Here is an 18729-nt window from a genome sequence, read left to right as displayed (position 1 = left end):
CTTCCCAGACCACTGGAAATCAAGAAGGACAGAGGGCAGGGACCCACAAAGAATATCCATCTTTGTACCCTCCTGTGCCCTCCACCACAATATGCCTAACAACCTATCAGCCATGGCCTTACTGATCTCTGTGGGATATAAACCTTTATGCTACAAAGCCCAGTTCTACTGTGACTAGATTGAAGTCTCCCTCTCTGAAGAAGCAGATTCAATCTCCTCCAGTTCCTCATGTACTGCAACATCAGATTCTGGAAGATGAGGACATTGAGAACGTAGATGACAACTCCCCAGACCAATAACACCCTCTCCCTCAATGGTGTCTTGTTCATTGCTTGAGGAAGCAGTTAATCCACTTTTTTGTGATTAATTTTTCTATTTATTTTCATAAAGAAACAGACAATGAAATGTAAAAAAAGATAAATGACTTATAGCTTTTATATGTTTCTGAATACTGCACGCTTCACGGGATTTGCAACAGATTTATGGAATTACAACTTACTAAAGCTGCAAAACCAGACAATACAAAACCAAGCCATGCTACATAGACATTACATGTTAGGATAGGGGTAATTAATAAAATAGAAGTACATGAATAGGCAGAGGAGGGAAGGAGGGGACTGGAGTGAGAGGAATAAAGAGGAGGAGTTAGGTGGAATTAGAGGTCTGGCATTCTTTGAGCTTTCTCAAATGTATTTAGAAATGGGGTCCAGATTTCTTTGAATTAATATCATTTCTGTCTACTGTGATAAGCTATTCTTTCTTTGGCTGCTAACTCAGACAGGTCCAAATACTGCTCAGTGCTGGAAATAAGCCTACTCTTCCATTTATGTAAACTCATGGGCTTGATGATAAGTGCAGCCCTCACAAACCAGTCTTTGTGTCAGATTTAAACCCAGTTTAGCAGGTAAATAACCTAAGATATAATTTTAGGATGAGGTTTGGCTGCTGAGGTCGAGCACTGTTTTAACTCTTGAGTTCACCTTTTTCCAGAGCTGCCTGACCTTTGGATAGTCCCATAGCACATATATCAGGGTTCCTTTTTCTTTGTTATAAAGCACACGCATCAGAAGTTAAGGCCTTTATCTTGTGCAACCTCTTTGGCATCCAGTATATTTTGAATATAGCCTTTTGTTGTATCAAACATAGCCTGAGATCCACAGAGGCATTTTTAACATGATGTAATATGCTCTGCCATTGAGATTCTTTTAAGGGCTGTGATAAATCCCCTTTCCTCACTTTCACAAAGAACTCCAGACTAGAACAAAAGAACAAACGAATGTCCATACTGGGTCAGACCAAAGGTCCATCTAGCCCAGTATCCTGTCTTCCGACAGTGGCCAATTCCAGGTGCCTCAGAGGGAATGAATGGAACGGGTAATCATCAAGTGATCCATTCCCTGTCGCCCATTCCCAGCTTCTGACAAACAGAGGCTAGGGACACCATCCCTGCCCATCCTGACTAGTAGCCATTGATGGACCTATCCTCTATGAATTTATCTAGTTCTTTTTTTAACCCTGTTATAGTCTTGGCCTTCAAAATGTCCTCTGGCAAAGAGTTCCACAGGTTGACTGTGCATTGTGTGAAGAAATACTTTCTTCTGTTTGTTTTGAACCTGCTGCCTATTAATTTCATTTGGTGACCCCAAGTTCTTGTGTTATGAGATGGAGTAAATAACACTTCCTTATTTACTTTCTCCACACCAGTCATGGTTTTATAGACCTCAATCATATCCCCCCATAGTCGTCTCTTTTCCAAACTGAAAAGTCCCAGTCTTATTAATCTCTCTCCTCATACAGATGCCGGTCCAGACCCCTAATAGTTTTTGTTCCCCTTTTCTGAACCTTTTCCAGTTCCAATATATCTTTTTCGAGATGGGGGCGACCACATCTGCACGCAGTATTCAAGATGTGGGTGTACCATGGATTTGTATAGCGGCAATATGATATTTTCTGTTTTATTATCCATCCCTTTCTTAATGATTCCCAACATTCTTCCCCCAGACCCTTTATGGCTTTCCCAGAAAAAGTTAGAAGGCAACCTATGTCCACAGAGAGGTTATCAAGTGTGTTTCTGTCTATATTTAGTGGCTCTCAGCAACCCCACTACACAAATTGTTCCAGCACTCTGCAAGCCACCCTCCATCCCAGATAATCAGAGTCCTGTTCTCTTGTGAATCTTGTTGGCAAAGGAACTGAGTGGCTGTTGAGGCTATGCTGTCCTTTATGCCCTCAGCTGTGGTGGTTGCAAGTTCTCAGGGTACAGGTACAACCCCAAGGGACACTGCTATCCAAACGAATCTGATCTCACACATGGGACACATGCACAACTTGAATAGAATCCGTGTGGAAAACACATCTCAAAGAACCACAGTTACCATGGGATAAATAACATTTCTTTCGCCTTCTTTTTAGCTTCTAGTCCTGATTTTATTGCACTTCTTCCCATATTACTTGATAAGTACTTTACTTTCCCATGTAGATGTCTTTTGATTCATGTAAAGTGAGAGGTATACAACGACCTCGTGGTTTTAATATTGGTTAAGTAAAACACAAATGTTGAGATTTTGGAATCTTTTAGAACTGTATAGTACAAAACAACCTGACTTTATTTTTATCACAGGCGTGATTATTATGCTAATATTAATTTAAATGACTTGATGAATTTGTTCTCTCATCTTTCATTGTTAGATTAAAATTCTCAGACCAGAAAGTTTAAATAGTGCAATACGAAAGTTTGTTATTGAGAAATTAGGAGCCAGATATCTTCAGACTGGAGGGATTAACTTGAAAGAAGTGTATGAAGACTCCAATGCCAGCACTCCATTAATATTTATTCATTCTCATGGTGAGATACTTATAAACTAAGAAGGGGCACATAAAACCTGGTTTATGAAGCATTACATTTCAGATTCTAGTTTAGCTTTTATGTTCAGTAGGTTTCTCCTGCTTCCTAGAGTGTTACCAACTTTTGCATTCATGTTACCCTTGTCTTCTGTTAAACTGAACAGCAAAGTGTGAAACTGGGACTAGACAAAAATCACAGGAAAAAGGAGGGTTGTGAGGGATGCTCCACATCAATCCACCAGTACATCTGGCCTTGGAACTCTGCTCCAATCTTCAAATTCCCCTTTAAGACCCAGTTCCAAGGTAGCTGCTGGTAGGGGAAAGCCCTGCTCCTCGTCACCAGAGCTAAGGAGAGTGGTGAGGCAACACAGAGTTACAAGGCCTGGCTTTAAATGGATTCCCCAAAAATCCATGGGCAGAGTTTTTCTCCTTCTAGACTGCCTCTCGTGGTTTTTCCATGGGAGTGAGTGCTCTGGCCCTATATTATCTGTGCAATATTTAAAATAACACTAAATAAATAACTTAACCAAAAACATTGGTTGAACCACAGTAGCATTTTTCTGATAAGCAGTACTTCTGCTGTTCAGTATCATTTGCTGTGATAGTTACCATTTTTAGAAATACTTGAACTAATACAATCAAACCATCATTCTTATTGATCAGTGTCTCAGTGCTTTCTTCTGATAATATAACATTACCCATTTTTCCTCACCCCATGATTCCCTTATAATGAAATGTATAATATTACAAAAGTAATAACACAGAGTACTATTCTTACAAGTGAGGTAATTCAAGATGACATATTTTCAAATATGTAACTCTAAAGATAATTTTCAGCTGTGGTAGCCGCATAAATAAATCAATTCCATGTTGTTACACAGGAATAGACCCAGCAGCTCACCTTCTGCGCCTTGCACAGGAAATAAAAGGAAGCACACAGCATGTGAAAATGGTTTCTTTGGGACGTGGTCAGGGAAGCAAAGCTGAAGATTTGATACATAAAGCACAGCTGTTGAGAGGACAATGGGTTTTCCTCCAAAACTGCCATCTTGCTGCATCATTTATGCCCAGGCTTTGTACTATTGTTGATTCGTAAGTGTTTTATTTATATTCAAAATATAAATTAAGTTATAAACTTAACCCAGCCAAATCAGAAGCAATCAATATAAATGCAAATATCAATCTTTTTAACACAAGAGGTATGAATGAGGTCTCAGAAGAGGAACTGGAAAAAGTTTTCTTCTTCTTCGAGTGTTTATATATTCTACTCTTGGCCAGCAATATCTGTTGGGCAGTTCATACAACCTGAGTACCCTTGTTCTCCTCTCCAGAGGGCGTAAAGAGGAGAGCCATGCCAACCTACTCTTGGTTCCTTCATACCACCTAGGACTGAGCGACATAACTGAGGACAGTATTTGTCTCTTGTCCACTTGTGACTGTTAATACAATCATTTTGTATATAGTTGCTTTTAGTGTGGATATAGTAGTTTATGATAGATTTCTATTCTGCATAGTTTTTTCTCTGTCTTTTAGTTACCCGGTACCAGGCTTCTGACCTTACAGCTAAGCAAAAATCACCAGGTTTCATGCCAGGTGGCTATACCCTTCAATGACAGGCATAATAGATGCCTATTTTGTCTGAGTGAGTGGTATATTACCAACAAATTCTCCATTTGTTGGTCTTTTTTCCAAAAGAACTCAAAAGCAATGGAGGCTTATTTAAAACTGTACCTCCTTGGCAATCCTATACTTGGTCCTGGACAAAAAAGATCTGCCTGGATCCAAATATTTTTCTACTAGACATACACTGGTGAATGTGAGTGCCACAACTTCCTTCATGGTTCCAGCTCCCAAAAAGTACTTAGCTACTTCCATTTCTAAATCCTCTCTGTCAGAGAGATTCAGGCTGTTACTGAATGTAGCAGACTGCACCAACTTAGTTCTGTTCTTTCCAACAAGAACACCAAAAGATTAGACCACTTCACTAGGAAGAGTTTTATCTCAGCTAATCTACAGTTGTGCATTGTGAATTATCAGACCTCAATTCCAAATATGATTTTATTAATTATAGTAAGTTTTCTAAGTTCAGTTTCTAAGTTTCTAAACTGCTCCAGGAACCTAAAACACAATTGCAGACCATTGTCTGAGTGAGTGGACAAGCTGATAGCTTGATTGTCCCTCCAAGCTTCAGTAGATGCAGCTGACACAGCTTCCTGTTGCATGGTGACTTTGGTTGCAATGAGATAAGCTTCATGGCTTCAATTCTCTGGGTTCCCCAAGGAAATTCCTACTGTGGAGGATCTCTCCTTTGAGGTTAATAACATGTACAGTGACAAAATGGATGAGTTGCTACAGTCCTTCAGGACTCTCATGCAACCCTGCAGTCCCTGAGTATATACACCTTAGCACCTTGGAGAAGGCATTGCAAAACCACCTCCTTTTAAGCAAGAGCCTGCTTCTCAGCCCTTTTACTGCCAGAGAGCCTCACGAGCTGGAGCGCGCGAGAGGGCAGGGGTCCTGCCTCATACTGAGAAAGAGGGACAATCAGCGAGTTATCTCAAGTGCCTATACACAAATGCAAGAAGCCTGTGAAACAAGCAGGGAGAACTGGAAGTCCTGGCACAGTCAAGGATTTATGATGTGATTGGAATAACAGAGACTTGGTGGGATAACTCACATGACTGGAGTACTATCATGGATGGATATAAACTGTTCAGGAAGGACAGGCAGGGTAGAAAAGGTGGGAGAGTTGCACTGTATGTAAGGGAGCAGTATGACTGCTCAGAACTCGAGTATGAAACTGCAGAAAAACCTGAGTGTCTCTGGATTAAGTTTAGAAGTGTGAGCAACAAGGGTGATGTCATGGTGGGAGTCTGCTATAGACCACTAGACCAGGGGGATGAGGTGGATGAGGCTTTCTTCCGGCAACTCACGGAAGTTACTAGATTGCAGGCACTGGTTCTCATGGGAGACTTCAATCACCCTGATATCTGCTGGGAGAGCAATACAGTAGTGCACAGACAACCCAGGAAGTTTTTGGAAAGGGTAGGGGACAATTTCCTGGTGCAAGTGCTGGAGGAACCAACTAGGGGCAGAGCTCTTCTTGACCTGCTGCTCACAAACCGGGAAGAATTAGTAGGGGAAGCTAAAGTGGATGGGAACCTGGGAGGCAGTGACCATGAGATGGTAGAGTTCAGGATTCTGACACAGGGAAGAAAGGAGAGCAGCAGAATATGGATCCTGGACTTCAGAAAAGCAGACTTTGACTCCCTCAGGGAACTGATGGGGAGGATCCCCTGGGAGAATAAAGGGCCATGAAGGGGAAAGGAGACCAGGAGAGCTGGGTGTATTTTAAAGAATCCTTATTGAGGTCACAGGGACAAACCATCCTGATGTGTCGAAAGAATAGTAAATATGGCAGGCGACCAGCTTGGCTTAACAGTGAAATCCTTGCTGATCTTGAACACAAAAAAGAAGCTTACAAGAAGTGGAAGATTGGACAAATGACGAGGGAAGAGTATAAAAATATTGCTCGGGGATGCAGGAGTGAAATCAGGAAGGCCAAATCACACCTGGAGTTGCAGCTAGCAAGAGATTTTAAGATAACAAGAAGGGTTTCTTCAGGTATGTTGGCAACAAGAAGAAAGCCAAGGAAAGTGTGGGCCCCTTACTGAATGATGGAGGCAACCTAGTGACAGAGGATGTGGAAAAAGCTAATGTACTCAATGCTTTTTTTGCCTCTGTCTTCACGAACAAGGTCAGCTCCCAGACTACTGCACTGGGCAGCACAGCATGGGGAGGAGGTTACCAGCCCTCTGTGGAGAAAGAAGTGGTTCGGGACTATTTAGAAAAGCTGGACGAGCACAAGTCCATGGGGCTGGATGTGCTGCATCCGAGAGTGCTAAAGGAGTTGGCGGATGTGATTGCAGAGCCATTGGCCATTATCTTTGAAAACTCATGGCGATCCAGGGAAGTCCCGGACGACTGGAAAAATGCTAATGTAGTGCCCATCTTTAAAAAAGGGAAGGAGGAGAATCCTGGGAACTACAGGCCAGTCAGCCTCACCTCAGTCCCTGGAAAAATCATGGAGCAGGTCCTCAAGGAATCAATTAGAGGAGAGGAAAGTGATCAGGAACAGTCAAAGCATGGATTCACCAAGGGCAAGTCATGCCTGACTAATCTAATTGCCTTCTATGACGAGATAACTGGCTCTGTGGATGAGGGGAAAGTGGTGGACGTGTTGTTCCTTGACTTTAGCAAAGTTTTTGACACGGTCTCCCGCAGTATTCTTGCCAGCAAGTCAAAGAAGTATGGGCTGGATGAATGGACTATAAGGTGGATAGAAAGCTGGCTAGATTGTCGGGCTCAACGGGTAGCGATCAATGGCTCCATGTCTACTTGGCAGCCGGTATCAAGTGGAGTGCCCCAAGGGTCAGTCCTCGGGCCGGTTTTGTTCAATATCTTCATAAATGATCTGGAGGATGGTGTGGATTGCACCCTCAGCAAGTTTGCAGATGACACTAAACTGGGAGGAGTGGTAGATACGCTGGAGGGTAGGGATAGGACACAGAGGGCCCTAGACAAATTAGAGGATTGGGCCAAAAGAAATCTGATGAGGTTCAACAAGGACAAGTGCAGAGTCCTGCACTTAGGACGGAAGAATCCCATGCACCGCTACAGACTAGGAACCGAATGGCTCGGCAGCAGTTCTGCAGAAAAGGACCTAGGGGTTACAGTGGACGAGAAGCTGGATATGAGTCAACAGTGTGCCCTTGTTGCCAAGAAGGCCAATGGCATTTGGGGATGTATACGTAGGGGCATTGCCAGCAGATTGAGGGACGTGATCGTTCCCCTCTATTCCACATTGGTGAGGCCTCATCTGGAGTACTGTGTCCAGTTTTGGGCCCCACACTACAAGAAGGATGTGAAAAAATTGGAAAGAGTCCAGCGGAGGGCAACAACAATGATTAGGGGACTGGAACACATGAGTTATGAGGAGAGGCTGAGGGAACTGGGATTGTTTAGTCTGCGGAAGAGAAGAATGAGGGGGATTTGATAGCTGCTTTCAACTACCTGAAAGGGGGTTCCAAAGAGGATGGATCTAGACTGTTCTCAGTGGTAGCTGATGACAGAACATGGAGTAATGGTCTCAAGTTGCAGTGGGGGAGGTTTAGGTTGGATATTAGGAAAAACTTTTTCACTAGGAGGGTGGTGAAACACTGGAATGCGTTACCTAGGGAGGTGGTGGAATCTCCTTCCTTAGATATTTTTAAGGTCAGGCTTGATAAAGCCCTGGCTGGGATGATTTAGTTGGGGATTGGTCCTGCTTTGAGCAGGGGGTTGGACTAGATGACCCCTGAGATCCCTTCCATTCCTGATATTCTATGATTCTATGAACCTCCCAGGAAGTATCAGAGAGCACAACATAGCAGACAGAATGTCCTTCAATCATTCTCACACCAGTCTCTGGCCAAAATGTCATCCCCCTCAGACACAAACCAGTCCTCCCATTTACTTGGCATCCACATGCTGTTTGGTGGCCATCTAGGTAATTGCTTATCTCCATGGCACCTTATTACATTGGACTGATGGATTTATGACATCATCACCACTGGCTGTACAATTGAATTTCTGTCCATACCTACTACAAAATCTGCATCTCCATCTCTCTTCAGGGACACTTCTCACATGAGGATTCTTAGACAGGAGGTGTTCTCCCTACTCCAGCTGGGAGTTGTAGAGCCAATCCCTCCTCAGTACCAGGGGAAGGGCTTTTATTCAAGATACCCCCTCATCCCCAAAAAGAGGGGAACTTGGAGACCTATTCTAGACTTCAGACAACTGAATATCCTCATACATCATTCAAAATTCAGGATGATCACCCTTGCCTCCATAATCCTCTCTCTAAACAAGGGCAACACGGAGTGCAGCACTCAGTTTGAAGGATGGTTATTTCCACATAGACATTTATCTGCATACAGGAGGTCCTTGCACTTTACAGTGGGCCTAGAACATTATCAGTACAAAGTGCTTCCCTTTGGTCTCTCAGTGGCCACAAGGGTTTTCACAAAGATTTTATCTGTGGTAGCGGCTTACTTGTGTTGCCAGGGCATCCCAGTATTGCCTTACCTCAATGACTGGCTGCTCACAGGTCAGTCATACCAGGTTTTTGAAAGGCCTTGTCAGAACCTTTCCTTCAGTACTGAAACCAACACCAACTTGGGACCTTAGTCTTGTTACTCCTGGGGGGATTCTGTGCCAAAAAATTAAAAATTCTGCAAAATTCTGCAAATTTTATTTGTCAAAATAATACAATATAATCACACCAGTTTCAATTGTTTTGGTAAGTTATTTAAACTACAATACAGAAAAAAGTCACATTAACTATTCAGCATTTCCTGAACACTGAAGAATCTGAAGAAGTGAGGTTTTTACCCACGAAAGCTTATGCTCAAATAAATCTGTTAGTCTTTAAGGTGCCACCAGACTCCGTGTTGTTTTTGTGGATACAGACTAACACGGCTACCCCCGTGTTAACATGAAAGTTAAGTTCTTCTTCGAGTGTTTGTTCATGTCAATTCCAATCAGGTGTGTGCACATGCACAGTAGCCAGAGAATTTTTCACTTAGCAGCATCTCTGGGTCTGCCTGGGTGCCCCCTGGAGTCACGCCTTCATGGAGCTCAATATAGAGTGACAATAGCTGGAACTTCCCTTTGCTCTTGCTTCAGGGGATCCCGCTCCCAGCACGTCGTCTTCGGCGCAAAGTGCTCCGGCACCATCCTTGAAAGATCCGGCATCGAAGAAAGACATGGGCAAGGAAGTTCAGCACTGTTATGGAGCCCCTCGGGGGCACTCCAGCCTTCGGCACAGGTCCCAGTCACCGGCACAGAAGAAAAAGAGGTCAGAGAGAGGCAGATCCCCCTCAGACAGACCCAGGGACCAGCTACCAGTGGCATCTCAGTCGGGCCATGGCTCAGAGGCTCAGAGTGGGGCCACGTTGACACCTGCTCAAGCAAGGCAGTTGAATCCGGGCCCATCTCGCTCACTGAATCCATTGGAGCACCTGCCTCTCCCATCCACCCCGGAGGCTTTTGTGGCAGTGCAGGTCCTGCTCAGACTCACAATACCATTCTCACCACCAAGACAGGAAGGCGTGCCGGCGCCGCAGGCTCCATCCTGGCACCCTGGACAGTCTAAAGGGAAACGGGTGATGACGGCACACCGATCCTCATCACCTCAGCACCTCCATCAAGGGAGCACAGTCAGTCCCCTGGTTCTCGATGCTTTATGTTGAGAGGAGCTGTGCCACCCTGGTCCTCCTGTCCGAGTCGGAGTCAGACTCATATTGCTCTGAGTATAGTAGGAACAGAAGATCCACCTCTTGGCACCATAGGAGGTCCCACCTGACTCAGTGACCCTTTTGGACTCAGTGGGCCTTTCATTAAGCCCAGGGTTGGAGCCGTGGGTCCCACTCAGGAACAGCAGCAGTGGCATCCGTGATGTTCATTCCACCACGATCAGTGACAGAGCCATTGCCTCGGTCATTAATGTCGACAGCTGTGATGCCACTCTCGGTATCAGCGCCAGCCTCAACCACACCTTCGGCACCAGAGGCGTCAGTGACACAGATTGTGACTTAAGTGCACAATGTGCTTTTGGCACTGCCGACAGAACCAGTGCTGCCTCCATTATCAGCGCTGGCTGCGATGGCGCCTACAACAACCCCAGCGCACATGCTGCACCAGGCACCAGTGTGGGGCTCGGTGCCAGTACCAGCCCCCACACCTCTCACAGCACCGGGACCAGGCCAGCCTATTGCAGTCCCCCCAGGTTCATGAGATCCCTTGGGTGGGGATGGTAGGGAGCAACCACCTCCCCTAGTGGCCGCCGCCTCCTCCTCCTCACCAGATGAGGCCCTGGCAGGCACTTCAATTGCCCCAGCTCTGGAAGACTCCAGGGTGTTGCAGCAGCTGCTGCACTAGGTCACCTAGGGCTTGGGCATTAAAGTGGAGGAAGTTGTAGATGATGCAGACCCTATGTCAACATCCTGGCCCCTTCTGGCCCTTCCCGTATTGCCTTGCCATTAATCAAAACAATTAATGGACTTGAATAAGACCCTGTGGCAGAACCCAGCCTCACTGCCACCTACTGCAAAGCATAATGAATGCTGGTTCTTTGTGCCCTCCAAGGGCTACGAACATCTCTATTCCCACCCCCAGCCTGACTCTGGTGGTGGGTGCTGCTAATCAGCGGGAGAGGCAAGGCTTCCAAGGCCCTTCCCCCAAGAATAGGGATGCAAAAAAATTAGACTTTTTTGGACGAAAGGTTTACTCCATGGGGGGATTACAACTCTGAATATACAACCAGCAGGCCAGTGTCAGCAGGTACTCCTACAACACCTGCTCGGTGATGGCTAAATTCACAGAGTTGCTCCCCTCTGACTCCCGTACCGAGTTTTCGGCGTTGGTTGAGGAAGGGAGACTGATCTCAAGGACAGACAGCATTGACGGTGCAGATGCGACCACCAGGGTTATGGCCACAGGAGTGGCTCTGAGAAGGGGCTTGTGGCTCCAGGTTTCTGGCCTCCCATATGAGGTACAGCAAACCATTCAGGACCTGCCTTTCGAGGGTGAGACTCTTCTTAGAGAAAACTGTCAAAAGACTAAACAGCCTTAAAGACTCCAGAGCCATCCTCAGGTCACTGGGCCTCTATACACCTTCAACACAGCAGAGACACTTCCATCCACAGCCTCCTCAGCAGTTCAGTCATCAGAACTGCCAAGATGGTTCTAGAAGGAGAAATCGGAGTGGCAGGAGAAGACCATGTCAACTCTCTGGCCAGGGCTTGGGACAATCCAAGCCATCTTCAGGGGCCAAACCGGCCTTTGGAAGGTGCAGTCAAGGCCGGCACACCGGAGCAAGATCTGGATCCACCCCGCCTTACCTTTTTGTCCCAACTATCCGCTGGGTGCTCCACACAGTAGAGAGGGGATTCTCCATCCAATTCTGTGCCCTCCCGTCCTTTTACCTGCCTTCCCCGTCCCTCTTTAGGGACCCCTCTCACGAGCAACTCCTTATACAGGAGGTGCACTCACTCCTATCGCTAGGGGCAGTGGAAGAGATTTCTCAGGAGCAGAAGGGCAAGGGCTTTTATTCCCAGTATTTCCTAATACCAAAAGCCCATCTTGGACCTGCAAGAACTCAGCAAGTTCATGAAGAAACTCAAGTTCCGCATGGGCTCTTTGGCCTCCATCATCCCCTCACTGGATCCAGTAGACTGGTATGGCGTCCTTGATTGAAGGACGCGTATTTTCATATTGCAATCACTCAGCCCCAAGAAAGGACCTCAGGTTTGTGGTGAACAATACCCACTACCAATTCACAGTCCTTCCTTCTCTCACTTTTCCCAGACACAGAGAATCCTCTAGTCTTCAATTATGATTGTTGGGCTTACCATGCTCAGAAAACCACATAGACTTCTGATTTGTCAAAGATATTGGTGTCTGCACTGTTTTACCATATGCTGAGCTCTGGGGAAAGGCTACAGCTCCTTGACTTTAGCTAGCAGCTCCTGACCTGGACCTCAGTGGAGGCTCAGTGGAATCCAGCTGTTGCTACTATTGCTGCCCACCAGTACCCTTATCCCTGAAGGCAAGAGAACTGTCCCCCATTACTACCCTAGAGATTAGTCTGACCAGGGAGGGCCCCTCATGGCATGAGCAGATAGGCTGAAGGTGCTTTTCATTATCGAGGAGTGAGTGAGGAGTTCACCTACAATACCTGAAAAGGGAAGATCACCATCCAGTATATCCGTGAACAAAAGGTAGGGGCTGTGGGGTTTGCTGCCAGAGATCGGTGAAAGGGGATCCCGCTATGAACCTGTTGAATTCTCTCCTCTACCCCCTGCACCACTCACTTGGAATGCAGCTGAGTCTTTTCTGACCCTGGCACCCCCAGTACGTATCAATTAGCTACCAGGTAGGAATGACAATTCCCAGTCTTATAGTACATCCTTTTTGGTTCTAATGTGAGTGGATAGCATCACATTAGAACTGGACCATGATGTCAAGGTTGAGATTCTCTTTTGCAAGACCCACTAGCTCTCTTTCAATGCTTAATACTTAGAAGAGTAAGACAAAAGCTGGAGAAATCACATTATTTCTGTCCAGGTTGTTTCATTTAAATTACTTGAGCAAATGGTAATGAAATTTGATTGTTAAAAGTTTGCATCTTGTCTTATATATTTGGTAGAATAATAATTATGTTTCCAAACTGCCTGTCTTTACAGATTTACCCAGCCAAACATAAACATGGATCCTCAGTTTAGACTATGGTTAAGTTCCACACCTGATCCTTCTTTCCCCCTACCTATCCTGCAGAAAGGTTTTAAGGTAAGGGCATAGGCGGCAAATAATGTGGGTTCCACCAATGTTTGGGCTTATATTTTCAGAGACATTCCATCCATAGGATGGACTGAGGCAACTGCCAACTCTCCCCAAGCAACACCAGGAGCGGGCAAGGCGGAGCAGAGAGGGGTAGGCTGGGGCCAGGCCACTCGCTGCTGCCAGCACCAGGCCCCCCGCTAACCTCCCAGGCCACTCTGGACCCCGTGTCCCCCTGAAGCGTGTGGCCCCCCCCAAAGTGCGGGACCTGGGGCAGTTGCCCTTGTCTGTCCTATGGATGAGACAGCTCTGCTTGGACCCATTCTGGGCACCACCAAAAATATTACTAGCCTGGCGCCCCTGGGTAAGGGTTGATATAATTTGCTAAAACACCACAATCAGAAAGTTGTTGTGGTTTTTGCTGTGAATACTCAATTTGAATATTTCAAATTTCTCATTCTAATATTAATATTATCTTAACAAGAAACAGAGCCAAACCAAAACTCTGCACTCCACCACCCAACCTTCATGAGGGAACTCAACTCCAGTTCCCCCAGTTTGTGCACTAAAGCCAGTGGTGAGCTGGAGCTGGTTCCCACTGGTTCACTAGAACCAGCTGTTAAATTTAGAAGCCCTTTTAGAACCCGTTGTTCTGCGAGGGACAACTGGTTCTAAAATGGCTTCTAAATTTAACCGGCCAAAAGTGGTGCCTTAGGTCACTGGGTGCTCCAGCTCTGGAGCACCCAAGGGGAAAATTTGGTGGGTGCAGAGCACCCACCGGCAGCTCCCCGCACCCGGCCCCAGCTCACCTCTGCTCCGCCTCCTCCCCTGAATGCGCCACCCTGCTCTACTTCTCCACCCCCGCAGGCTTCCCGTGACTCAGCTGTTCGCGTGGGAAGCTTGGGCAGGCTGAGAAGCAGGCCGCAGCTTCTGGCTCAGGCCCAGGGAGGCGTAGGTGAGCTGGGGTGGAGGGGGGGCGCGAGGAGGGCCGCCCACGCTGCAGCAGATAACCCGGGCGGGGGAGAGGAGGGCGCCCAGGGGAACCGCTCCACGCCCCAGCTCACCTCCACCACCCTCGGCCTGAGCAGGAAGCTGCCGCTTGCTTCTCAGCCCTTCCCAGCTTCCTGCCAAACAGCTGATTTGCGGGAAGCCAGGGGAGGGGCGGAGAAACAGAGCGGGGTGGCTCATTCAGGGGAGGAGGCGGAGCAGAGGTGAGGTGAGCTGGGGCCAGGCACAGGGCGGGGACCTGCTGGTGGGTGCTCTGCACCCACCAAATTCTCCCTGTGGGTGCTCCAGCCCCAGAGTACCCAGGGAGTCGGCGCCTAAGGCGCCACTTTTGATGTGATCAGTGGGGGAGCGGCCACTCTCCCGGCTCCTGCCCTAGCTACGCTCCCCCACCCCTAGGAGCCAAAGGGACCTGCCGGATGCTTCCTGAGAGCTGTCCCAGGTAAGCATCTCCGGGACTCCCCACCTCGTCCCCCCAGCAGGTGCCTCTGGCTCTTAGGGGTGGGGTGGGCACCCACTAGGGTGGCCCACGAGATCCTCCTGCCCGGTTCTGGGGGCAGTCAGGGGACAGGGGAGGGGAGTGGATGGGGCTGGGTGGGGCGTCAGGGAACGCGGGGGAGTTGGATGGGGCGTCAAGGAATGCGGGGGAGTTGGATGGGGCAGGAGTCCATGGGGGTGGGCAACGAGGGGTGGGGTGGGGAGGGAACCTGTTGTTAAGATTTTGGCAGCTCATCACTGCGTACAGCCCAATTCTACTCTGAACTAGATGGCCTTGTGTCAAGTTTCCTCCCCCACCCTGAACTCTAGGATACAGATGTGGGGACCTGGACGAAAACCTCCTAAGCTGACTTTCACCATTTTAGGTTAAAACTTCCCCAAAGTACAAATTAATTTTATCCCTTGTCCCTGGATTTCCACTGCCACCAAACTCTAACTGGGTTTACTGGGAAATGTAGTTTGGACACATCTTTCTCCCCCAAAATCCTCCCAATCCTTGCACCCCACTTCCTGGGGAAGGTTTGGTAAAAATCCTCACCAATTTGCATAGGTGACCACAGACCCAAACCCTTGGATCTGAGAACAATGAAAAGGCATTCAGTTTTCTTACAAGAAGACTTTTAATAGAAGTAAAGAAATCACCTCTGTAAAATCAGGATGGTAGATACCTTACAGGGTAATTAGATTCAAAACATAGAGAATCCCTCTAGGCAAAACCTTAAGTTACAAAAAGGACACACAGACCGAAATAGTCATTCTATTCAGCACAGTTCTTTTCTCAGCCATTTAAAGAAATCATAATCTAACACATACCTAGCTAGATTACTTACTAAAAGTTCTAAGACTCCATTCCTGTTCTATCCCCAGCAAAAGCAGCATACCGACAGACACAGCCCCTTTGTTTCTCTCCCTCCTCCCAGCTTTTGAAAGTATCTTGTCTCCTCATTGGTCATTTTGGTCAGGTGCCAGCGAGGTTACCTTTAGCTTCTTAACCCTTTACAGGTGAGAGGATTTTTCCTCTGGCCAGGAGGGATTTTAAAGGGGCTTACCCTTCCCTTTATATTTATGACACCTTGTTTCTCCATATAAAAAAGAGACATTTATAAAGACATTTATAAAGACCTGTCTGACTACTGAATATTTATTCCCTTCCCCCAAGTGAGCTGAATGTTATTCTTGCAGTAACAAGAAAAAGTCAGAATTCAAACATCCTGGATTTGTTTTTTAAATGTATTTTAAGTTCAAGAGTTTGATACAAGTGTATGTTGTAGCAATGAAATAAAATGAATGTGCTCTAAGAGAAGATGGTGTCACGAATAAAACACTTTAATCTCTTGTTTTCCTTGAAGAAATAAACAGAATTTTTATGGTCACATCTTTTCTTGGTGGATGAGTGCTCCATTTTCCACTCTTTTAATTTGAGTGGTTTTCTGGGAATATGTCATTTTATATACACACATCCTTTAAGGTCATTAGGTTTACTCATTCTTGTGGCTAAGAAGAGCTGGATGGTGCTGTTGGGTCAGCTAGAGGAGGCTATTTGAGAAGAATTTAAGGTGGTCCATCCCCCATAATGCCCTTAGCTCCTGCTCAAAGCAGGAGATTAAGCTTCACACTGCATTCACTTTTCAGAAGACTATCCGCTAAAAAAAAATCGGGTCTCAGTACTGCAGATAAATTGATTTGAGTTTCCTGTTAGGGCAACATAACAGCTGTGCTCCTTCTCAAAAGCGGTGGTTGTTCAATGGCAGAGATCCCACCGCAGAAATTTTTATAAAGTGCAGTAGTTCTTCATATATTACTTTGACTCTTTAGGCCCAAATTCAACACTTGCATGGTTTATTTCCACCTGCTCAATGCTTAATAGTTCCACTTTAATTCCTAAATTTATGACCACATGACTACCATGATGGCAAAAACAAAATAATCTCTGCTGAATATTGATACTCAACTTTCAGAAAAAAATTATTAATTATATATTTATATTGTTTATATTAAAATATTTCTTCAGAAGCAGTGTAATTGAAAACTAATGAGTTGTTTATTTACATTATATCCTACAGAATATTGTGTAATGTTTTCAGGAAAAATGCCCCGCTTATGCAAAAATGGTGAAAATAGTAGTGTCTAACCCACTGGTTTTCAGAGGGATAGTTGTAATCAGCCATCACTGAAATCACTTAGATTTCTTCAAGTGGCCTCTCTAGTCCCACTTGTGGGATTCAGTACCCCTGGCATCATGTTGCAGACTTTTTCTAGTGAATGGCATCCAGGAGAGGGGGAGTGGTCTCAGCTGCCCTTCCATTCATTTTTAACTGCTGAAGGTGTAGTGACCCTGAATCACATAGTGTGTGTGATGCTTTCCTCATCTTTTTCTTTCTTTTGTTTCTGTCCTTTGTGACTATTTTCTTCTTAATCAGTTAGATTAACAGCACAGGTTTCTTCAGTTTGAAGAATAAAGAATAAATGGTACCCAAGGGGCACAGGTATCATCTGGATGACCCACAGGAGTGGGAAGGCCACCTCAAACTCGCCTACTGATAGGGGAGGCTCCTCAGGCCCAGTTCACTAAGTCTGGCAATGTGTAAATCCAGCATCAATTTTGCCATCCATTAACTTAAAGTGGCTGTGTTCCTGTCTTAAGCCAGGCCCATCTCCATGGTCTTATCTGGGTGAGCCCCATGCCAAGGTCCTGGTGCCAACCAGCACCAAGGTCCTTGGATCCCTCCTGGTCAATCTAATTCAGTACTGAGGTACCAACACAGGTGACATGCTGCCAAAGTCTCCTGATCCCTCCAGACTGACCTATTCATCACCAAAGTCAGCATCCTTGTCACGGTGTCAAAGTCCCTGTATTCCTCTGGGTCAGTCTAATTCCAGCATCCTTGATGTGTGCTAAGGGTTCCTTGGATTTCTCAGGGTCGACCTAATTTGATGCTGACATCCCAATACTGTTGATGTAGCATCAAAGCACCTGGATCCCTGTGGGTTGACCTATTAGCATTGAGGTTCTGGCACAGTTGATGAAGTGCCTAGGTCCCTGTATTCCCCCAAATTGACCTGAGGTCTCAGTACTGTTGATACATCCATTGCAGGCCTTCTGTCTTTTTTGTAGAATTTGCACAGCTGTTGCGTGAAGCCCTGTATGTAAATATATTGAAATAGAAATGTCCTTTGCTGAGGTCTGATGTGGGAGAATGAAATTATGATCACTTCCAACATTCTCTTGTATTGCAATCTACAGCTGATGCTCATGTTGGTAGTTTGCAGTCCTTGTTCACGTAGACTTCCTCAGGGGTTATACATCTTTCTAATCTCTCACAAGTGGGAATATATGGAGGCCAGCTGAAGAGGAAAGAGAGGTTACTTACCAATAAGTGTTGTTCTTTGAGAGTATTGCTGCTGTATATTCATACTCCCTACTCACCTTCCCCTCTTCTTTGGAGTCTCAGGTAAAGAATTCCAAAAGTGGCAAAGGAATTGAAGGGTGGTTGGGGCCGCACCCTCTTTTATACCCTTGGAATCCTCCACAGAGGGAGCAGGGGGTAAACGGGTAGCATGACAGGTTTGGCTAGTCAGACCTACGAGTCAGAGTTAGGAGTCAGTAAACCAAGTCAAGGGTCAGAATCAGAGGTGGAAGTCAGAATCAAAGACTGGGGCATGGATCAGGAACAAGGCAGGAAAGCAAGTTCAGAAACACCAGAATCAGGAGCAGGCAGGGAAGCAGGAACCAGGGACAAGTCAGGAAAGCATGGCTCAGGAGTCAGGCAAAAAGGCAGGGTTCAATGTAGCAACTACCCAGTTGCACAGATAACTTCCTTGTCTCCTTCTGGTTTAAATAGCACAGCCAAACCAATAGGTGGGGCCGGGCACTCATCCAATCAGGACTTTGATTGCCAATGCCTTTGTTGGGGCTAGGGTTCCATTAGCCACTGAGCCCACCAGTTACTAGCAAGCCTCCAGATGGTAGCCAAAATGCAAAGGTTGCTTGGGGACCCG

The 18729-nt window shown here is 46.2% G+C and overlaps 1 protein-coding gene across 1 annotated transcript in view; it reads left to right on the top strand.

The window, feature by feature from the left end:
• Nucleotides 1–18729, top strand: part of DNAH14 (dynein axonemal heavy chain 14) — a 454489-nt gene that overhangs the window by 385059 nt on the left and 50701 nt on the right. The window contains 3 exon segments of the mRNA XM_073336702.1: nt 2689–2845; nt 3726–3936; nt 13134–13236. Of these exon segments, the coding sequence (XP_073192803.1) occupies nt 2689–2845; nt 3726–3936; nt 13134–13236 (471 nt within the window).

This window comes from Lepidochelys kempii, chromosome 3 (assembly GCF_965140265.1).
Source record: "Lepidochelys kempii isolate rLepKem1 chromosome 3, rLepKem1.hap2, whole genome shotgun sequence".
Lineage (NCBI taxonomy): Eukaryota > Metazoa > Chordata > Testudines > Cheloniidae > Lepidochelys > Lepidochelys kempii.
The sequence above is the reverse complement of the archived record's forward strand: the minus strand, read 5'-3'. Positions and strand labels throughout refer to the sequence as shown.